The following is a 19,626-nucleotide window of genomic DNA, read 5'->3' as shown; positions in this document are numbered from 1 at the left end:
CATTGTCTAAGGGATTTGAACCATGGAAAGTTGATTCTGAAAACTATAGCTATCAAATGCCTTGTGATTTAGGTTTGTTTCCATCAATGAATTTCTTGATTCATTATGATAAGGTAAGACCAACATCTATTCTTAATCCCGGCATTGATTCATATGTTCAATTTTTGAATAAGATTTTTGAAAGTACTTTTGAGTTTATAATTTCTAGTGTCACTAATCTATCTCATTCTTGTGTAGGTGACAAGTCGAAGTGGTATCCTCTTGAAGAGGGACGGTATGCAAATAACCTACTTCCTTTTAGATCCAATTGTGGTTCTTGGGTTTTTGGAAACGATTTTGTTAGAATCATGAACAAAATAGTTTGTGTCCTTGAGAGTTTCTTCACGAGCAAATAGCCCAATTTGATGACAAATCATCTTCAAAAATGAGGGTATGATGCGATCCTGACTGCATCATGTTACGACACAACTAGACGCCTTCGAGATTGGCCTAAACAAGAGGGGCCTAAGTGCAAAATGAAGCTTAATTTTAGTTTGTTCATTTGTGTGCAGGCCTTAATTAAGCAAGCTTGGGTTGTTAACCATTGTTGGAATAATTGAACAATCAAAGATGTCCGATTCAAATGCTCCATGCACTTTACTACAAGCTCATTCAGCTCGTTCATAGCCCATCCAAGCTCATTAAGCTTGATTTTATTTCATTTTATTTTATGTGCTTTTAGTTGCTGGAATAAATTGCATTTTAATATGTCAAAATTATGGACATCTTAATTAAGTTTAAATGTTTCTTAGTTAATACATAATTAGTAGTTATTTATTGTGTCTAGTCTAGGACAATTTTTTTTTCTATTGTTATTTAATATGTCCAACAGAATTTAAATGATTAAATGTGACTTAAGCTGATTTAAATTGTTGAATTTAATGTGCAGGTATTATTATGTCTTTGACCAAATTTAAGCTTAATAGCAAAGGAAAGCATTAAAGAAAGCATGCATGGGATGGTATTAAAGGAGCTGTTGATTTCTCCTTTTCATGCATAGGACGGTATTAAAGGAGTAGTTGATTCCTCTTTTCCATGTGCCTATTCGTGGAGCTTAATGGACAATGAATTGATTTAAAAACCCAGCTGCTATTTTCTCTTCTCCATGTGACTTTTCGTGAAATATCAAGAGCCAAAAGAGTTGTTGATTATTCTTTCCAAGCTGGATTTTAATTCTCCAAGGCTGTTCAACTAATCAAAGCAGCAAATTAAGTCCATGCGTTCTCTTGGCTGAACCTATCATGGACTATTCAGCTTAACATTAATTTCTTTCAACTTATTAGGAAGCCTCAAGGAAATTACTAAGAAACTTCTTGGAAGCTTGTAGCTGAATGTGAGCTGGCTATTGAGTTGCTTGCTGTCCATTCAGCTATCTAAAATGACTATTTGGCTAGCTCATGTAATGGCTATAAATATTTAGCTCTTTTCATTTTGTAGAGACTTTTGATCATCTTGATGAATATCATATTACTTTGTGAGTGTTCAAACTCTCATTGTTGTTCTCTTTAGACTGCATTGACTTATCAAGACAACTCTTGTGGCGTCAATCTCGTCTTTCTTTCGAACTTATCACTTTAATAAGTGTGGCGTTCACCTATACCGATTTCCTTATCTTTCATAGATAGTGGATCAAGGTTCGTTATCTTTTCCAAACCGATTTCACCTAAATGCTATTTAAGATTCGGGTCAACCTTCTCTATATCATTGGTTCAATCTTGGCCTTAGCCAAATTCACCCATCTATCATTTCAACTATCATTAACCTTTGTTTTTGAGCTTATCTTTCAACCTTTTCCAGCCCATTCTGAAACAACTCAAGTCTTACTTAATTTTACGATCGGGCAATCTAAACGACTCAAATTATCAGTGAGGCGAGATTGTATCAAGACAAGTCTTTGAGAAATTGATACACTTCAACCACTTCTATAGTTGTTGCAACCAATGCCAACTAAAGACGATGAGCAAAATACTGAACATAATAAGCATATTGACAATCATTCAAAATCAAAGCTTGCAAGCCGTTAAATTCCCTATGCATCCATCATAGCCTTGACTTCAAATATTTTATATGTCAAACCTATGTTGCAAGAAAACATTAAAAATCTCATTCTTCAAAGTCAATGATACAGTATCTTTAACATGGGCTATATCAAAAAATTGTTCTTTTACCAATCCTTGTTTATAAAAAAATCTCAAAACAATTGTGATTTTCTCTTTTCTTGATTCATCTCTCGCTTCATCCACAATAATACTGAACTTTCTGTCACTAATTTCTTCACGAATTACATTACGAACTATACTGGAATAAATTTGTAGTATCTCTTTTTATATTCTTGAAGAAGTATAAGTAGCATTTTGTGGAGCACTTTTCAAAACATTTTCAACTTTCTCATCATAAGATGCTAATTATTGATAACAATTTAAGAAAGTTACCATGATTTTTAGATCCCGAGCTTTTATCATGACCTCTAAAAGCACACCCTTAAAATGTCAATCATCGAACAACATCTATACTAGTTTTCAGACGTAGACGATTAGCTACAATTTGTGTGTTGTTTGTTTATAAAGTGATACTTCAATATGTTTAGCTTGATTCATTAAATCTACATAAGCTCGTTATGCATTGTTATACAATAAATTCGGATATTTTCCCATATGTGTCAAAAAAGCACAATTGCATCCATCATGTACCTTTTTCCAATTACTAAAGCTACTATGAGTAAATACAGTTGATCCAAAACGACTACTTGTATTGCTATTAAAAAGAAAACAAGGCAAACAAAATACTGCGTCTTTAAAATATAAATATTCTAACCAGGAAAATTCTTTAAACCATGATGGTTGAAAATAATGAGGATGCTTTTTTGAATTAGAAATAGGATATTCTGAAAGAATAGGTTGATATGGTCCAAGCTTAATATAAGCTCTTCGAATTTCATCACGCATATTAACTGGATACTCATATATTTGCTTACGCAACCCAAGTTCACGTTCTAAATTAGAGAAATCAAGTGCCTCATCTTCAACTATAGGAATTTTAGAAGGACGTGCATCAGAGTTTAAAAGAGCAAACGATGAAGGTGGTACCTCAATTTGTGATCCTTCTGAAGGTGATTGTGTTGTCTCTATACTTTTCTTTTTAAAAAACGAATCAATTGTTTTCGACTTCATAACTACAATATATTAAAAGATAAAAAATAATAATAACTATAAAATAAAACACAATAAAAACAATTGTAAAATTGTAAAAAAGATGAAAAAAACCTTAGAAGATGAACTCGATGTTGTGTTTGAAGGACAGACGTTGATAACAATAGTCGTTAATAGCAATAGTAAAAGAGACTTTTTTTTCACTAGTTAACAATTTTGAATTTTAACCTAAATTCATATTTAATGTTAAATTAAAAAGTAACCAACTATCACTCAAAAAAAGAAAGTTGTAAAGTTGTAATATATTATATAAATATTTAAAGTTAAAAAGTTAACCTATGGGAAAATGAAGGAAATATTCTTTACTATTCAAAGTTGGAAAGGGGCCAAACAACTTAAAAGGGGTCAAACTTTTCAAAAGTCAAGAGATCAAAATACAATTATACATTTTTATAATTTTAGGGGGGACTAGGCCCCTACTAGCCCTACCAGGTTCACCACTGTTCAGCACACTCAAACCTACATTCTCTTACACTGACAACAATGTCGATGCCAATCGAGTTAAGACTCAATCGACCAATTACATTTCTTTTTTTATCTACAAACCAAGTCAAGAAAAATAATAATATCATGCTCATATTAAATTCTAAGAATAATCGGGTAAATTTTGGGTGAATAAAAATATTTGATTAATGCATCTATTTATAATACTAAATTTTAGTTTAAATTTATACATAATTATTATACTAATAAAAATAAATATAATAAAATTATTTTATATTTTATATTTTATATTAAAACAAATTAATAATATAAATAAAATTATTATTTTTATTAAAAAGTAAAATATGTAATTTCTATTGTAGAGTATGGGCGCATAAAGTGAGTGCACATAAAACCCAAAGTCTATTTTTCATCAATGATTGAGGGGTTAGTTTTGTTATTATCATATAATAATAAATAATATATGTTGAGATATTTTGAGATATTTTTTAAAAAGTGTTTGAATTAGTGTTAAGTTGATATAGCATTGATGATTTTGATTGATAAATTTTGACCAAATAAATTATCGTATAAGTACAATATATAATGCATAATTTATGTACAAATGCAGATAGAAAAAGTAGAGATAAATTATATATTTATTTTCTATTGATATCATGACTTAAATTTTTGTTATATATTTTCTATTTTGAATTGAAATTTAAAATATTATATTAATGTATTATAATAAATTTATTTTAATTACTTTTTATAAAAATTATTTAATTAACCTAAAAATTATAATATGATATTACCATGTGCTTATCACATATCTAGCGTGTGTGGCTATCAATTCCAAATTTTTGCATTAAGCCATGCGTGGACGTTTCGTTGTGAGCCATAATTCCGAGAATGAAAATAAAATATCCAAATAACATGGATGTTACATAATGGTGCATAACAGGTTACGAATGTATTGACAATTATTACAACCATTTAACGGGGGGGAAATGTCAATAATTAGAACCTCTCCTCCTTTACTTGAGCTTCGGTATTTGGGCATATAACACTCCTACATACTAATACTTGAATGCCTCATGAATAAAGTAAGTTGAGTTTCAAGGTCAAATTAAATGAGTGCCATTGCCCCATACTCTCGTTGCCAGTGCTTTGGAGGTCCCAAGGAGTCAAAGATATAAAAGCGGAAGTTTCATGAATTTGACAACAAATCTCAGTCTGATGGCTTCGACTGTGGTTGAACAGTACAATTACCCGCCAGGAGCAGATGGCAGATGAATTTTAGGCTTTTGGACTCGACATAATGGCCCAAGGATTCACCAGATGAGTTATGGACTTTGAGCCTTAGATGTAGTATATTAGCTCCACTATTTTTATTCTTTTCATTTTTTTTCTTGGTTTTCCATATGATACAATAGTGTAATATTAATAGTAAGAGTATTATGGAGGGTTTTGTACTAACATTAACATGGTAAGAGTATTATAGAGGGTTTTGTATTAAGAGTTAATTTATTTTTTGTCTTTTTTATTTAAAAATAAGTAAATTTATTTATGTATGTTAGATTCAAAAAGTACACTGAATTTTTTATGAAATTTTTATCTATTTCTATTGTTAAAATATGACAAAATTGACAAAGTAACCAAATAGTTACATATGATATATCATATATACCTCATTTTAATATATAGTGACTAATTTTAACAATAAAAATAGATAAATTTTTAATAAAATAACTAATTTATTATTTATTCTAATATATAAAATTAATTTATTTTTTTAATAAAAAATAAAATATAACCTAATTCTTAATATAAAAACTTTATAATATTTTTATCCATGGAGATAAAAGTGAAGTTTAGGCAATTGTGCTTGCATTATCAGTATCACACTCAAATAGGAACAACCGAATCAGGAAAAATATCCTTTTATATTCATTCATTCAAAAGGGGCAAATTGATGTGAAATGATTCACTTCTTTAGGGCAAATGTCTCTTGTCAAGCAGAGGAAAGGGGTCCATGTACCAATGCGAAAATTACAATTCTTTGGACTAACATGGGATGATCACATCATAGCCTGACCCAACCCCAGGGAAAAGTAGCATATAAAATTGAGATTTAGAATTTTTGGATAGACAGTTTTAGTTTAGGTGTAATATATTTAGTTTTGTTTTTATGTTATGATATAATATTTAATTTTATTATTATCGTTATTTTATTTTAATTAGAGATAAATGTAACATACATTTAAATTAAGTTTTAGTTTAGTATTATTTTTAAGAATATTTTTAGACTAAAAGATATTTTTGAGTAAAAGTTAAAAATTTTATATTTAATTAAAAATACTTTTATAAAATATTTTTCCCCAAAAATTTTTAAAAATTTAAAATATCTTATTTAACAATTATTTTATCTCAAAATATTTTTTCTCTAAAATTATTTTTCAAAGTAATACTAAAATCGCTCTGAAAATCAAACTATGAATTATTTGGATTTAAGTGACTTATGGCTCTAGGACATTTCTTAGTAGTAAAGCATGGTATTTTGTTTCTCTTTTACTTATAAAGTAAAATAAATTTGACTGCTCATAATGAGGTAACGACATTTTTCATTGGCACCTGTAGGGACAGCCGTTGATGTGAAGTTTAGAGGTGAAAGTGCAGTCCTTTTGAGCAGAAAGCTTTTGCCCTGGGTTAAAGCAACACAGCAGTCTAAGATCCTTGGAAAGGTACACACTGAGTCTGAGGGCAATATTAGGAATCAATTCTTTCATACTGATGACTAACTAGGGAATGGGAAAAGCTAAACACTTAGACACCAGCCTCCATTATACACTCACACATGCAAGCAATCAAACATCACCAACTTATCTGGGTCCCATCCAACACACTTTAATGGTCAAATCAATGACTTAATCTTCTAAAATCACCTGGTGAGTAACTTTTTATCATCTTTTCACTAGATTCTTAGATTCTTTTCATGTATCCTAAATATGCTTCACTCTCTCACTAGCTGTATTATATCAAAAACAGGGTTATGGTGCTAATATCATAAGGCCACCTGTAGGTGAATATAGAACAAATTGAAACTAAATCAGAGTTAAAAAATATATTAAGAGTTTTATTATTTTTAATTTTTACTTAAAAATAAGTAAATTAATTTTTATATATTAGAGAAAAATAAATTAATTTTCTTATTAAAATTTTATTTATCTATACTGTTAAAAATAGAATAACTAATAGAACAATTAGATACTAACATGTTAGACCAAAATTAATTTTAACAGTAAAAAAGACAATAAAATTATACTCTTAATACATGAGTGTTTATGATAATTTTGAACACATTCGTGGGTTATATTACAACTTGGTATAATTATATGTTATCACATATGCAAGTTGTGAGATGGGGAACTATGAGAAAATAGTTATTTCACTTGTAATTTAGCTGTAAACAACAGTGCTCCAAGCCTTCTTTGTCTTCATGCATCTAATTATAACAAATATCAAGTTTTTCTTTTTACATACAAAACAAAAACCGAAAAAAAAAAGGGTTTTGAAACTGAAGAAAGAAAATAAGCATAACAAACTTCCTTGTGGGGTAGCTATAACCTTTTTTGTGTTTTTTTATTACTTTAACCCTGGTGTAGGATTGGAGGAAGGTGAGTAAAGTAGAGAAGAAGCAGAGAAGCTGGAGTTATTGCTTTTGGGATACAAGCTTTGCATTTGCATGGCTGGTTTTGATGATGATGTTGCTTGAACTCCAATTGAGTAGTTGTTTTCCTTGGCATCAATGGTTGGTGATCCTTTGAGTAGCACATCAACCTTAGCATACTCCTCTCTTTCATGTTTAATCTCCTTGAGCATCGCTGCCACATCTTTCATGTTTGGTCTTTCATCGGGGCATGAATTTACACACAACAAGGCTACTCCTAAAGCTTGCATCATTTCCTCGATTTCAGATTCCGGTCGAGACAGTAGGCTCGGATCAAGTACTTCGATTCCTCCCCTCTTTTGTCTAACCCAATCTACTATGTGTAGTCCATCTGGTATCGTCGGATCAATCGGTTGCTTTCCCGTCAGTACTTCCAACACCACTACACCATAGCTATAAACATCACTCTTCTCTGTAATCTTCATCATGTAACCGTATTCTGCCAAGATGCAGTAAATAATTAGTTCAAGATTGCTACAAAATGACCTTCAATGAGTATAACTATTTAAAAGTAAATAATGCAGTAAAAATATGTTACCAGGAGCAATATATCCGTAAGAACCAGCAACAGTGTTAGAGGAGCGAGCAAAATCACCATCATCTACAAGCTTGGCAAGGCCAAAATCAGCAATGTAAGGTTCAAACTCAAGGCCAATTAGGATATTATTAGCCTTGATATCCCTATGAACAATAGGAGGGACACAATCATGGTGCAAGTAAGCAAGGCCTTGTGCTGCCCCCAACAATATTTGGTACCTAAGTTCCCATTCCAAAGCATTCCCAGTTCTCTCATGAAGGAGACTCCCCAAGCTTCCATTAGGCATATAATCATACATGAGCAATCTTGTATTTCTGTTCCAACAACAACCCAAAAATCTAACTATGTTCTTATGACGGATAGTACCAAGCGTTTTCACCTCGGCCGAGAAGGAATCACGAACCCCACTTTTGTCATCGTTGCATCCATTGGATGGTGCTATTGTTGCTGGCCACAGCTTCTTCACTGCAATGACTTCACCATTGTCCATATCAGCACGATAAACAACCCCGGAACACCCTTTTCCAATCACATTGGAATCCACCAGGCATTTCAGAATTTGCTCTACTGAGAAATTTAACTTCTGGAAGGGAGTGAATTGCCATGGCCATGAGTCTCCCAACTCTGAATCATCGTCTCTAATGGTTCTTCGAGCCCTTATAATCGCGATTGTCCCCATAATAACCATTGCTACTGTTAGGGTGATCAACAAAGCTACTGCTAGCTTGAGTCTCCTTGACCGCCTTATCTCATTTTCAGTCCTTGATGGCCCTGCCCTGCCATCACTTCCCAAGAAGCAAGAGTCCCGGCTTGTTGGACATAGGCCTTCATTTCCAGCCAGGTTTGCTTGTGGTAACTGCCTAAAAAGCTTGTTATCAGGCAGATAACCTTCAAAGTTATTGTAGGAGAGGTTGAGAGAAACGAGATTATCAAGCGCTGCAAGTGGAGCCAAGTCCCCTTCAAGCTTGTTGTGGGAAATGTCCAGTATGGACAGCTTGCTAAGTGCAGATATTTGAGGAGGGATTGGCCCTGTGAGTCCATTGCAACTCAAGTTAAGAGCAATCTCAAGGGCTTCTATTCGGCCAAGTTCCAATGGGATGCCACCAGTCAGCTTATTGCTGCTAAGGTCAAGCAACTGGAGACTGGAACAGAGGGCTAGGGCAGAAGGTATTGATCCAGACAAGGAATTCTTGCTTAAAATCAACTTATTCAATGACACAAGACGGCCCAAGCTTGCTGGTATTTGGCCATCAAATTGATTGAATGAGGCATCCAACACCTGGAGGCCAGATAGAGATGACAATGAATTGGGAAGGGGACCCTGTAGAATATTGTTGCTGAGGTCTATCATTTGTAACTCCGTGCAACCCCCAATCTCATATGGAACAACTCCAGAAAGCCTGTTGCTAGACAAATCAAGAAAATTTAATCTCTTAAGGCTCCCAATTTCTCTAGGAATACCACCAATGATCCTGTTGTTCCCAAGCCTTAAGCGTACAAGGGAGGTGCAATTCCCGATCTCTTGGGGTATAGAACCAGAAATGTCATTGGAAATAAGTAGAAGCTTTGCCAGGCTCTGGAGTCGAAACAGGCCAGGAGGAATGCTACCAGTGAGAGAATTGTGTGACAAATCCAATGCTTGAAGGCCTGTACAGCGAGACAAAGATGAAGGGATGCTTCCTTCAAGCTGGTTTTGCCAGGCAAAGAAAACAGTAAGCTTTGACAACACTCCCAGCTCTGGTGGAATCAAACCAGAAATCTGGTTTGTATCAAGCTGCAACTGCAGAAGATTACTAGCATTGGAGAGAGTTGAAGGTATTGAACCAGAGACATTGTTGTTGCTAATCATAAACTCTTGAAGCTCCGAAAGACTCCCCAAAGACAAAGGTATGGTTCCAGATAATGAATTCAAAGAAAGATCAATGTTTATCAATTTACTACAGTTGCCAATCTCTTCTGGAATACTCCCAACAAGACTATTTTGCCACAAGAACAGTGATTCAAGCTTTTCAAGTTTACCAATCTGCGGTGGGATCGATCCTGATAGACTGTTTTCGTAAAGATACAAGTTTACAAGCTCAGAGCAGTTAACTATTTCAGGAGGAATCTCACCAGAGAGCATTGTGGTGTATATAGACAAGGTTTGGAGCTTGCTTAGCTTCCCAAGTGAAGCTGCTAAAGTACCTGAAACTCTTGTATCAGCTAGCCCCAACACAGTCAAGTTGCTGCAGTCCCCAATCTCATCAGGGATTCTTCCCACAATGTCTTTGTTCCCTCCAGCTCGAAGAACTTGAAGAAGAGACAAGTTCCCGAGGTCAGCAGGGATAGTCCCGCTTAGAAGGTTGTCATAAATCTCTATTTTCCGGAGACTTGTGCAGTTACCTAGCTCAACTGGGATTTTCCCAGTTAGCTGATTAGAGCTCAAAACCAAGTCCTGGAGATACTGAAGCCTACCGATACTTGCAGGGATGGAGCCAACCAGACTGTTGGAGCCAAGGGTAATGGTAGTAAGTTGTGAACAATAACCAATGTCAAGTGGGATAGTGCCTGTGAGATTTGCATCATAGATGACTAGTCTTTTGAGAGATTGAAAAGCAGAAAGATTGGCTGGTAAAGGAAGCGGAAGAGGGACTGACTGTATATTAATTTCGGTGACATAACCTTGTGGGGAACATGTTATGTAGGTCCAGTTGCATGGAGTGGAGTCAAGACTGTTCCAGTTGGAAAAAGAGGAATGTAGAGTTGGAGAAGAGTGTATCCATGAGAAGAGAATGGAAGATTCATGGTTTGGAGCTGCAAAAGTTGCAGCACTGAAGAAGAAGAAGAAGAAGAAGAAGAAGAAAAAGGAGATAAAGAATGAAGAAGATTGCCTCGAGCTGGGCATAGACATTTGCCTCAATTTCCAAACCTTTCTTCTCGGTTTTGCATCATTGGGTTTTGCTTCTTCTCTATGTTTGTGCTTGCTTCTTCCACATTTTTCTCTCTCACACACTATATTTCTTGCTTGCCTTGAACTCAAGCTCTAAACAGCAACAAGCTCTACCTATTTGGTCTTTTCTTTCATTTTCTATAATAAATTAAACTATCCAAACAAAAACACCTTAAATTAAACAATAGTTTAAAAAAATGAAGAAAAGCAAAGCCTTGAGATCAACAAAACTGCACCACCACCCACCCCCTCCCTTAGGATGCTTCTCTCTCTTTCCCTACAAAGGACATATAAACATAGTAAGCACCACCTCTGCCCATACCCTCATATCTTTCTGCATCTCTCAATATTTTAATCAGGTTGCTAACAATGGAGGAAATATTTTAAAAAGTAAATTTACCGGTTTTTGGCTCTAATGCAATATTTACAGTATAAAAGAGGGGGGAAAAAAAGTGGGGCAATTAGCTCCAACTTCAAGTATCCACAAGTGTTTCCTTTGTTCACCATATAGTGAGTTAAAAAAAAAATACAGAAAAGGACATTGGGTTCACTCTTTCCCATTCTGGTTCCTGGAAACTTTTGGGGGTTCAGTTACAAAACTGAGTTGGCTGTTGGCTCTTCTCTAATCAAATTCAAACACCCATTTATCTTGTGCCACTTCTTCATCAATCGCTGACCCTATTCAATCTTCACTCTCAATATATCATGCCATCTCAAATTTAGCCAAATTGGTTGCTTGTCTAAGGTTTAAATTTATCTTATAAATGCTTAAATTTTACAAATTTACTTAAACCTTCTAAATGGTTCAAATCTTTCTTTTAGTGTTCAAATAAGGACTAAACTTTTTTTAAAGAGCTCAAATAAAGAATTTTTAAATGTGGCATGTCAAGTGTCAAATTATTTATATTCTTTTAAAGCAATGTTTGATTTATTTATAATGTATTTTATTCTAAAAATGTTAACATTCATCTAATCTTTACTTAAACTAGGTTGAACTGTATAAAAAACTTTTATTTGGGTACTTTTATAAAAATTAGGCCATTATATGATCAATTTTAAAATTTTGACTTTTATTTGAGCAACACTTAAAATATTTAGTCTTAATTTGAGCATTTAACCTTTAAATTTGAATACCATCTTCTATAAATATTATAGTAAGTCACATTGTACTCTTAAATAAAAAATTTAAATTCAAATTTTAAAGATGATAATATAAATAGAAAGAATTATAAATTTCAAAAAATTAATTTCTATAAACCATAAAACATAACATTTGAGGATATCATTAATTTTTTTTTTTGTTTCGGTATAAATGTTATTAGTTACCCCACAAATTCATAACATTTTGAGTATAGTTTAATTCATTCATTCATTTACTACATCCAATAAATTTAGGGTTTGAATTTCCATATCTAATTTTCCTTATTTTATCTTTGATCGAAGAAGCTTTCTAAATAATTTCCTTATTTTACCAAAAAATAAAATGTCAGAGTTAAGCATAAAAAGTTAGAAATATATAATTATATGGCTTTTTACGGTTTTTTACATTAATATTATAAAAAATTAATTCTAAAATGAGGTGTCAATATAATTATATACGAAAATAGTATTTTTAGGGATGGTGCCTTTTTTATAGGCGGCACCATCATTTTTTTAAAAATTTTAATTTTTTTAAAAAAATAATATTTTAATAATGGTGCCATGTACCAATGCTGCCTGTCAGGGTGGCATGACTGGTAACGCCAATCCAATGGGAACCACAGGGGGACAGGTCGGTCACGGGTCAAAATTGGCCCTTATTTTGACCATATAGAAGGAGTATAAAGTGGTGCCACCTATGTACATGGAACCACTGTTAAAATATTAATTTTTTTAAAAAAATGGTGGTGGCGCCTATGAGAAATGTACCACCCCTAAACAAATCATTTTTGTATATAATTATACTGACACCCCGCCCATCCTACCTCTTCTACGTTCTTGACAGCCCATCTTTGTCTCAGTAGAGTCTTTCAGTGGCATGTTTCAGTCCTCTTCCCCATTACTTAGAAAAGGTGAGCCACCGGTTCAGGTACAAGATACTATCATTACTGCCTGGACAATTAGACCCCCAACCCGTAATCGCAATGACCCAATTGCAAGAGCGGAGCTCTACCAACCGAGCTATATCCCCGAGCCAAGTGGAGCATGCATGAAGGAGTCGATGCTTCTTCTATTCTTTTCCTTGGGCATTTGGGCCATCCTGGACTTGAACCGAGACCTCTTGTGAAGTAAATCATTGCACCTAAGGTCCAACCAATTGGGAGAGAATCAATAGATTCCTTTTCGGGAGCGATTCATCCTTCCCGAAAGCAACATACAACTTTCCGTTGTACTGCGCTCTCCAAGTGTGCTTGTTCTCCCCTTCTTCCTTACCATGACAAGTATTTGTGAAATAAGAAATAACTCCGATGATAAGAAATATGAGAATTAAAATTTTTTATAATATTAATGTAAAAAGCCTAATTATATATGCGGGAGAGAGTAGTATAAATATTTATTTCATGAATTAAAATTGCACACGTATTATATTTGGATATTAAAATGATAACATGTTCACTTTATTCATCATCCCAAGCTGAAGATTTAAAAGAAAACATTTTCCCATATCATATTTTGCCCTTACTTGTGATCACCACTACATGATGGCAAATAATAATAATAACAATAATAATGGTCCAAAAAATGTTATTTTCCTTTTTAAAAACATCAATTAAGTCTTCGAAAAGAAAATGTATCTAATCCAACCCCATTAACTAAGCCATTTGACCATCCAAGGCCATTTGACCATTCAAGTTAATTATTAGATGGTAGCTATTGTTATTTTCTTTAATTTATTAGGTTTTTATGTCACGTATCACATTAGAATTGTTGTAATCTTTCTAACTTAGTCTAGAAGTTATGGCCAGATTCTAAAGACTACATTAGCCACCGAAATGGCTCAATAAAAGAAAAACAATCAAATTTTCAAAAACTTCCCCTTTAAAACATGTTTATTTTTTTGAAAAAATTGTAGTGAGCTTCTTTTAGTTTTAAAAAAACATTAACTTATGCAAAGCTTAATTAAGATCCAATTATAGAAGTTCTTATTACTCTTGAAAACATTTTTTTGATTTTTAATTTACTTTCCATAAATTCAAGTACAGATTTGTAGCGAAAAATACGAAGACCTTAATTTATTATTATTTTAAAAAATAATTTTATATGCTTATAAACACCATCCAGTTATTTAACTTAACTAGTTTTAACGATAATGCATACAAAATACCAAAATAACCCAGAATATTGAACCCATGCCACAATCTGTATAAAAATTATTACAATCCTGAATAATGATAAAAATTATAATATTAAACCAAAAATTCAAGACAGACCTCCATATTGTCGAGTCCGATCCTAACCTTGGGGTTACCTGTAAGGATAAAATTATGGGGGTGAGCTTTAAAAAGCTTAGTGTGAGTTTAACAAAATAAGCAGTATAAACCATCTCAAATAGTCAAAATTTTCAATGAAGCATGACATCATATGAAAAACAGATTTTTATATGCATAGGCATGCTCATATGAATCAGTGCAGAGATCCTACCCATCCATCCGCTACACACTACGAGTTCCTTAGAACTTGTCATCCGAACACCAAAAACAATAAGAAACAAAACTTAATGTAGATAAACCACAAGTATCAATATATACCTAAACTGCTACTAGTTTGCAAACAAGTTACCAGTAAGTTGCAATAAGTTGTTGTTACTCCAATAATACTCCAGGGCACAGTTATATTGCTAAACAATAATGCGAATAAATCGTCGGTACTCCACGAAACTCTTCTGTCACCCATCAAATCCCAAAACTCATGCGATGCAATATTTCATGTAAATAATTAAGCATGTCATGCTTAAACAATATCACTTTCAATACAGTGGCATGCTTAACATGCATTCAGTATAACAATATTAATGGTATGCTTAGCATGCATTCAGTAAACCAGTAACATTCAATGGCATGCGTACTTGCAGTCAACATACATTATAGTAGACATACTTACATGTAATAGGTAATAATGACGAACAACATACTTAACGATACTATCACAAAATGGCATGCATATAGCCATCCAATTGATTAAACAAACAATCATCCCATAAGTAAAATACTTACATAATCAGTTACCTCATTTTAAAGCCTTATAATATTCGACCATTACTAAAGGGTCACTTAATGCTTTCGACCAACATTAAACATCTTACCATAATCAGCCACTTCATGGTTGGCATTAAGCCATTCGACCATGCATAGAAAATTACACACAATATTCGGCCAAATTGTGAACAAGCAAACAATTTACAATAAACACTAAAACACACAAAAGTTAGGACCCACACCTGATTTTCGTAAATTCGATGCACTAACGCAAATACACAACTCCTACGGCCTCAATGTAGATAACAGTTAACCAGATCTAAACACAAAACACACAAACATGATTTAGAACCGGTCTTCAACACCCTTATAGGGTTCGGCGAAAACAAGGATTTGCAAAAACTAATCGAATTTGATTTTTCGTATGTTACTTACTCTTCCAAGTATTAAAAAAGAGATGTGAGTTGTCCTTCAATGCTACTATTGATCTGATACGTTCATATTCGGTCCTTCAAACAAAATTACATATAAAAAATCATCATGTGCAATTCGGCCATTACACTAGCATTATTCAGCCACTACAAAAAATAAAAGAATAGAAATCGACATTGGATATGTCATAAGAACAGTACTTACACTACCCACTTCAGATCTGTGATGATTAGAATTCAGAACTGGCAACAAATAATAATAATAATAATAATAATAATAATAATAATAATAATAAAAGAAGGGTGATTGAGGAGCTTCAAGGGGCGATAATGGTGTGAAAATGGGTAGCAATTACTCGACTAACAATATAAGAAAAAAGGAGAATATGGAAGGAAACTAGGACTTAGAGGCGACACAGTAGAATAAGAGAGGAAAAGAAAATTGGGGAAAATGAGAGAAAAAGAGGATAGGAGTGACAGAGAAAATGAACAAATGAGCAAATGAGGTTAAACTGAAAAGAAAACTACATTAAATATACCTAGGGTTTAGGCGTGACACTTACTAGAATTTGAAGCAAAATTGCACAAAATAAAAATGATGCAAGGGAAAGGATTCAAATTTAGATTTCAAGGATGAACTCATAAACTCTTAATCATCAGGCTAGTAACTCATTTATTTAACAAACGCACAAAGATAACCTTAAAAAAATATTTAAAAATATAAAAAATAGAAATGTACAAAAATATATATACAAAAACATATAAAATTATAAAAGATAAAAATTAGTAATATTTTAAAAATATATAAAAAATGAAAATAATATTAAAATAAAAATATCTAAATTATAAAAACTATACAAATTATGAAAATACAAAAATTGAAAAATATGAAAAATATTTAAAGCTATATAAATTTATTAAAATTTACAAAATATTATAAAAAAATAAAATTATAAAAAAATTAAAAATATATGAAAAAATTTATGAAACATTTTTTTCATTTGCTCATTAATCATCGTTAATAAAACAACACCTACTAAAAATTATATAAAAAAATTGATCTTTGAAGCTATTTGTTGTTTTCATCCACTCGAATTTGTCCAAAGCTTGCACCCCTTTGTCCACCGCCAATAATAGGGAAGTGTTTTGAGATACAAACTAAGGTAGAAAATCAGTTGAGAGTGCAAGTGACAATTGAGATTGTGCATTAAATTGTAGATTCTTTTTATTGTATTTTTATATTTTTACAATTCTTAATTTCTTTTTTGTGATTTTAAATTTTTGGTACCTTTCTATATTTTTTAATTTTCATATTTTTTATTTTTTATAAATTTTCTATTATTTTAATAATTTTAAGTGGAAAATACAATTTTTCAATCACGTGGCACAATCTTAGTGTGACACAGGGCATAAATAACCCAAAAATAGAAGAAATCAGTAGTTGTTACTCTTAAATAATTGATCATCAATAATAATTAAAGAATGTCATTGATTGAAATTTTAATATTCAAAACCCCAATTAAGTGTGTTTTTTTGCTGATTGATTTTATTAGGTGATGAAAGAAGATTTTTTTCTCTTGGTTACATCTTAATAGCATCTAGATCATTCCAAAATCAATGCTTTTAAAAAATTATTAGTGTTGTAAGGAACAAATTGGTAGATTGTTAGTGAAATTTTTAGACTCCACATGTAGGGTTGTGATGACAAGTATCCTACAAGATATTGTAAAATATCTAAAAAAATAAATATCTATAATAAATATAACAACACGAGTTTGAAAAAACTTCGAATTAACTAGAATACCCTTTATTGTTAATTATATTACTAAATTAAGATTAGAATGATAATTTATTAGTGTTATTATGTGATGATAATAAAAGTAATTTTAATTAAACATTAATTAATATAATAGTTTATTGATGTGAAATTAATTAATTTAGTCATATCTTTTAAGTCACAGTTAAATTGATAACACAAATAATGACGCCTTTTTCTAACCGGCATAATAACACATTTAGCCCTCAATACTTACATGATCTATCAATTTGATCCTAGTTCTAAATAATTCAATAAACGTAACCTTTCATATTTACAAATTCTATCAATTTGATCCTAATTCTAAATAATTCAATAAATTTAACCATTCACATTTACAAATTCTATCAATTTGATCTTCAAACTTCCTAATCAAAGCTTTCAACTTTTAAAACTGAAACACTATACATCTATAAATTTTTAAAACCCAACAAAGAAAAAATTTTCTCTCAACTAACGAACATTTTCTGAGTGTGTTATCAGTCTTGGCTCTATTAATGTTGGAGAATTTTGGTGTCGAAGCAAGAGCAATCGAGTTGTAGGATTGACGGGATTGCATTGGGTGGTGATCTGGGGAATCTGATGCCGAATAGCCTATTCTTGTTAGTCAGAAAAAGTTGTGAGGGCATTGTTTGTTCAGGGGTGGAGTCATAGGATTGTCCTTAGCAGATTCAGTTATTCATCATTGAAAGGGAGAGATAAACACTAATTTTTAAAAACTAAAACACTTGTGGACCTAAACACTAATTTTTAAAAACTAAAACACTTGTGGACCTATAATTTTTCAAAATTTGGGATGCTAGCAAAATTCCTCCTTTGAAAGGAGTAAACCCTCAAGTATAACATAAAAGAGAAATATTAATTGAAACCCTAAAAAAATTGTACCTAAATTCAACTAAAAAATAAAAACTAAAGCAAAAAGGTTATTGATTATATCATTTTAAACATTAAATTTCTTAATTTCGATCTAATAGTGTAAGTATCTAATAAAACATACTGACACATAGTTGAGACAAGTTTTTAGGGGTTTACAAATTTATAAATGTGGAATGCCTTTATTTTAAAAGCTTAAAGCTTTGGTTAGGAACTTTGAAGATCAAATTGATAAAATTTGTAAATGTGAAGGGTTAGATTTATTGAATTATTTAAAATTCAAATCAAACTGAAAAAATATGTAAGTACATTAAAACTTTATCTTAATCATGATAGACATCCACTTAATAAGATACTCATAACACTTCTCCTTGGATATCCATTGATACATAATGTGCCTCGTTAAAACCTTATTGGGAAAAACCCTGTGGGATAAAAACCTAATGAAGGAAAAAGAGTACACAATTTATAATACGCATAATATGTTGCCTCATTAAAACTTTACCAGAAAAATCTAATGAGACAAAACCTCGATTAAAGGAAAAAGAGTGCAACGCGTAGTTATTTCCCCTCATGAAAACATCAAATATTTTCTCATATTCTACGTATTCAATCTTGAATACTAGTTTTTCAAATGACTTTTTGAATGTATTTGCTAAGCATTTATATTACGATTCTTTTAAAAGTCATGAGTGAGGGAAATTTGGGGAAATATATTTTGATATCATTAGGAGATTCAACAATAACCATAACAAACTTTAATCATTATTCTTTTATAAAAACACAAATAGGTATTTTGTATCATTTTATAATCCTCCTTCAACTACTATTCACTAAGGCAAATTTACCACATATATTCGAATTATTTCAATTCATATAAATGAACAATTTCTTGAGAATTTCAATATACTTTTGGCATCCTAAATTCTTCAAGGATTTTAATATAAACTTTACTATATAGTGATTCATAAAAGTTGTAACAATAACCATTAGACATAAATTAAATCTTTTATGAATTGTCAATTTAATAATATATCTAAAGGTTATTGCATCCACCACAAAAGAATATTATATCTTTTCATAATCAATGCCAGGACTTAGCGAAAAACTTCATATTTTTATTCCGCTATTGAAAAACTATTTCAATTGCACCTTCACTGGCTTTATACCTTTAGATATTTGGACTACTGGTCCAAAAACTCCAATAATTTAATTGTACTTGAGTTGTGTCTTTCTATTTTGATCAATTTATTCCATATCTATATTTCTCAATAGATTAATTAAGATATCCCTTTTATTTCATATTTCAATAATAATATTGCATGCAAAATTATTATCCACCACATTTATTATTCGGTTCCATATTTTCTCGAATTGACGTAACTTATTAATATCTCTTATTTTTATTATTTTAAAATTCAGTTTCAGGTACATGAATCTCTTTTGAAGTTTTACTTATTTGT

General features: G+C 31.8%; 1 protein-coding gene and 1 long non-coding RNA gene across 2 annotated transcripts; both read right to left on the bottom strand.

The window, feature by feature from the left end:
* Positions 1-7,129: 7,129 nt before the first annotated feature.
* LOC108463082 (LRR receptor-like serine/threonine-protein kinase RGI1) lies at positions 7,130-11,596 on the bottom strand. The gene is made up of 2 exons (XM_017763026.2): positions 7,940-11,596; positions 7,130-7,840 (listed from the first exon to the last, which is right to left on the bottom strand). The coding sequence occupies exons 1-2, from the start codon at positions 10,827-10,829 to the stop codon at positions 7,317-7,319; spliced, it is 3,414 nt and encodes a 1,137-aa protein (XP_017618515.1). The 5' UTR covers positions 10,830-11,596; the 3' UTR covers positions 7,130-7,316.
* A 2,465-nt stretch (positions 11,597-14,061) lies between these two features.
* Positions 14,062-15,694, bottom strand: LOC108466860 (uncharacterized). The gene is made up of 3 exons (XR_008271861.1): positions 15,479-15,694; positions 15,286-15,362; positions 14,062-14,316 (listed from the first exon to the last, which is right to left on the bottom strand). It is a non-coding gene; the product is annotated as an uncharacterized LOC108466860 (long non-coding RNA).
* Between the last annotated feature and the right edge of the window lie 3,932 nt (positions 15,695-19,626).

Source organism: Gossypium arboreum, chromosome 10 (assembly GCF_025698485.1).
Source record: "Gossypium arboreum isolate Shixiya-1 chromosome 10, ASM2569848v2, whole genome shotgun sequence".
Lineage (NCBI taxonomy): Eukaryota > Viridiplantae > Streptophyta > Magnoliopsida > Malvales > Malvaceae > Gossypium > Gossypium arboreum.
This window is presented reverse-complemented; position numbering and strand designations above follow the sequence as displayed.

Coding starts and splice junctions, on each gene's coding strand:
- LOC108463082 (XM_017763026.2), bottom strand. CDS start 10,829: ATGTCTATGCCCAGCTCGAGGCAATCTTCTTCATTCTTTATCTCCTTT. Junction 7,841..7,939: donor TTACGGATATATTGCTCCTG/GTAACATATTTT, acceptor GCATCTTGGCAG/AATACGGTTACATGATGAAG.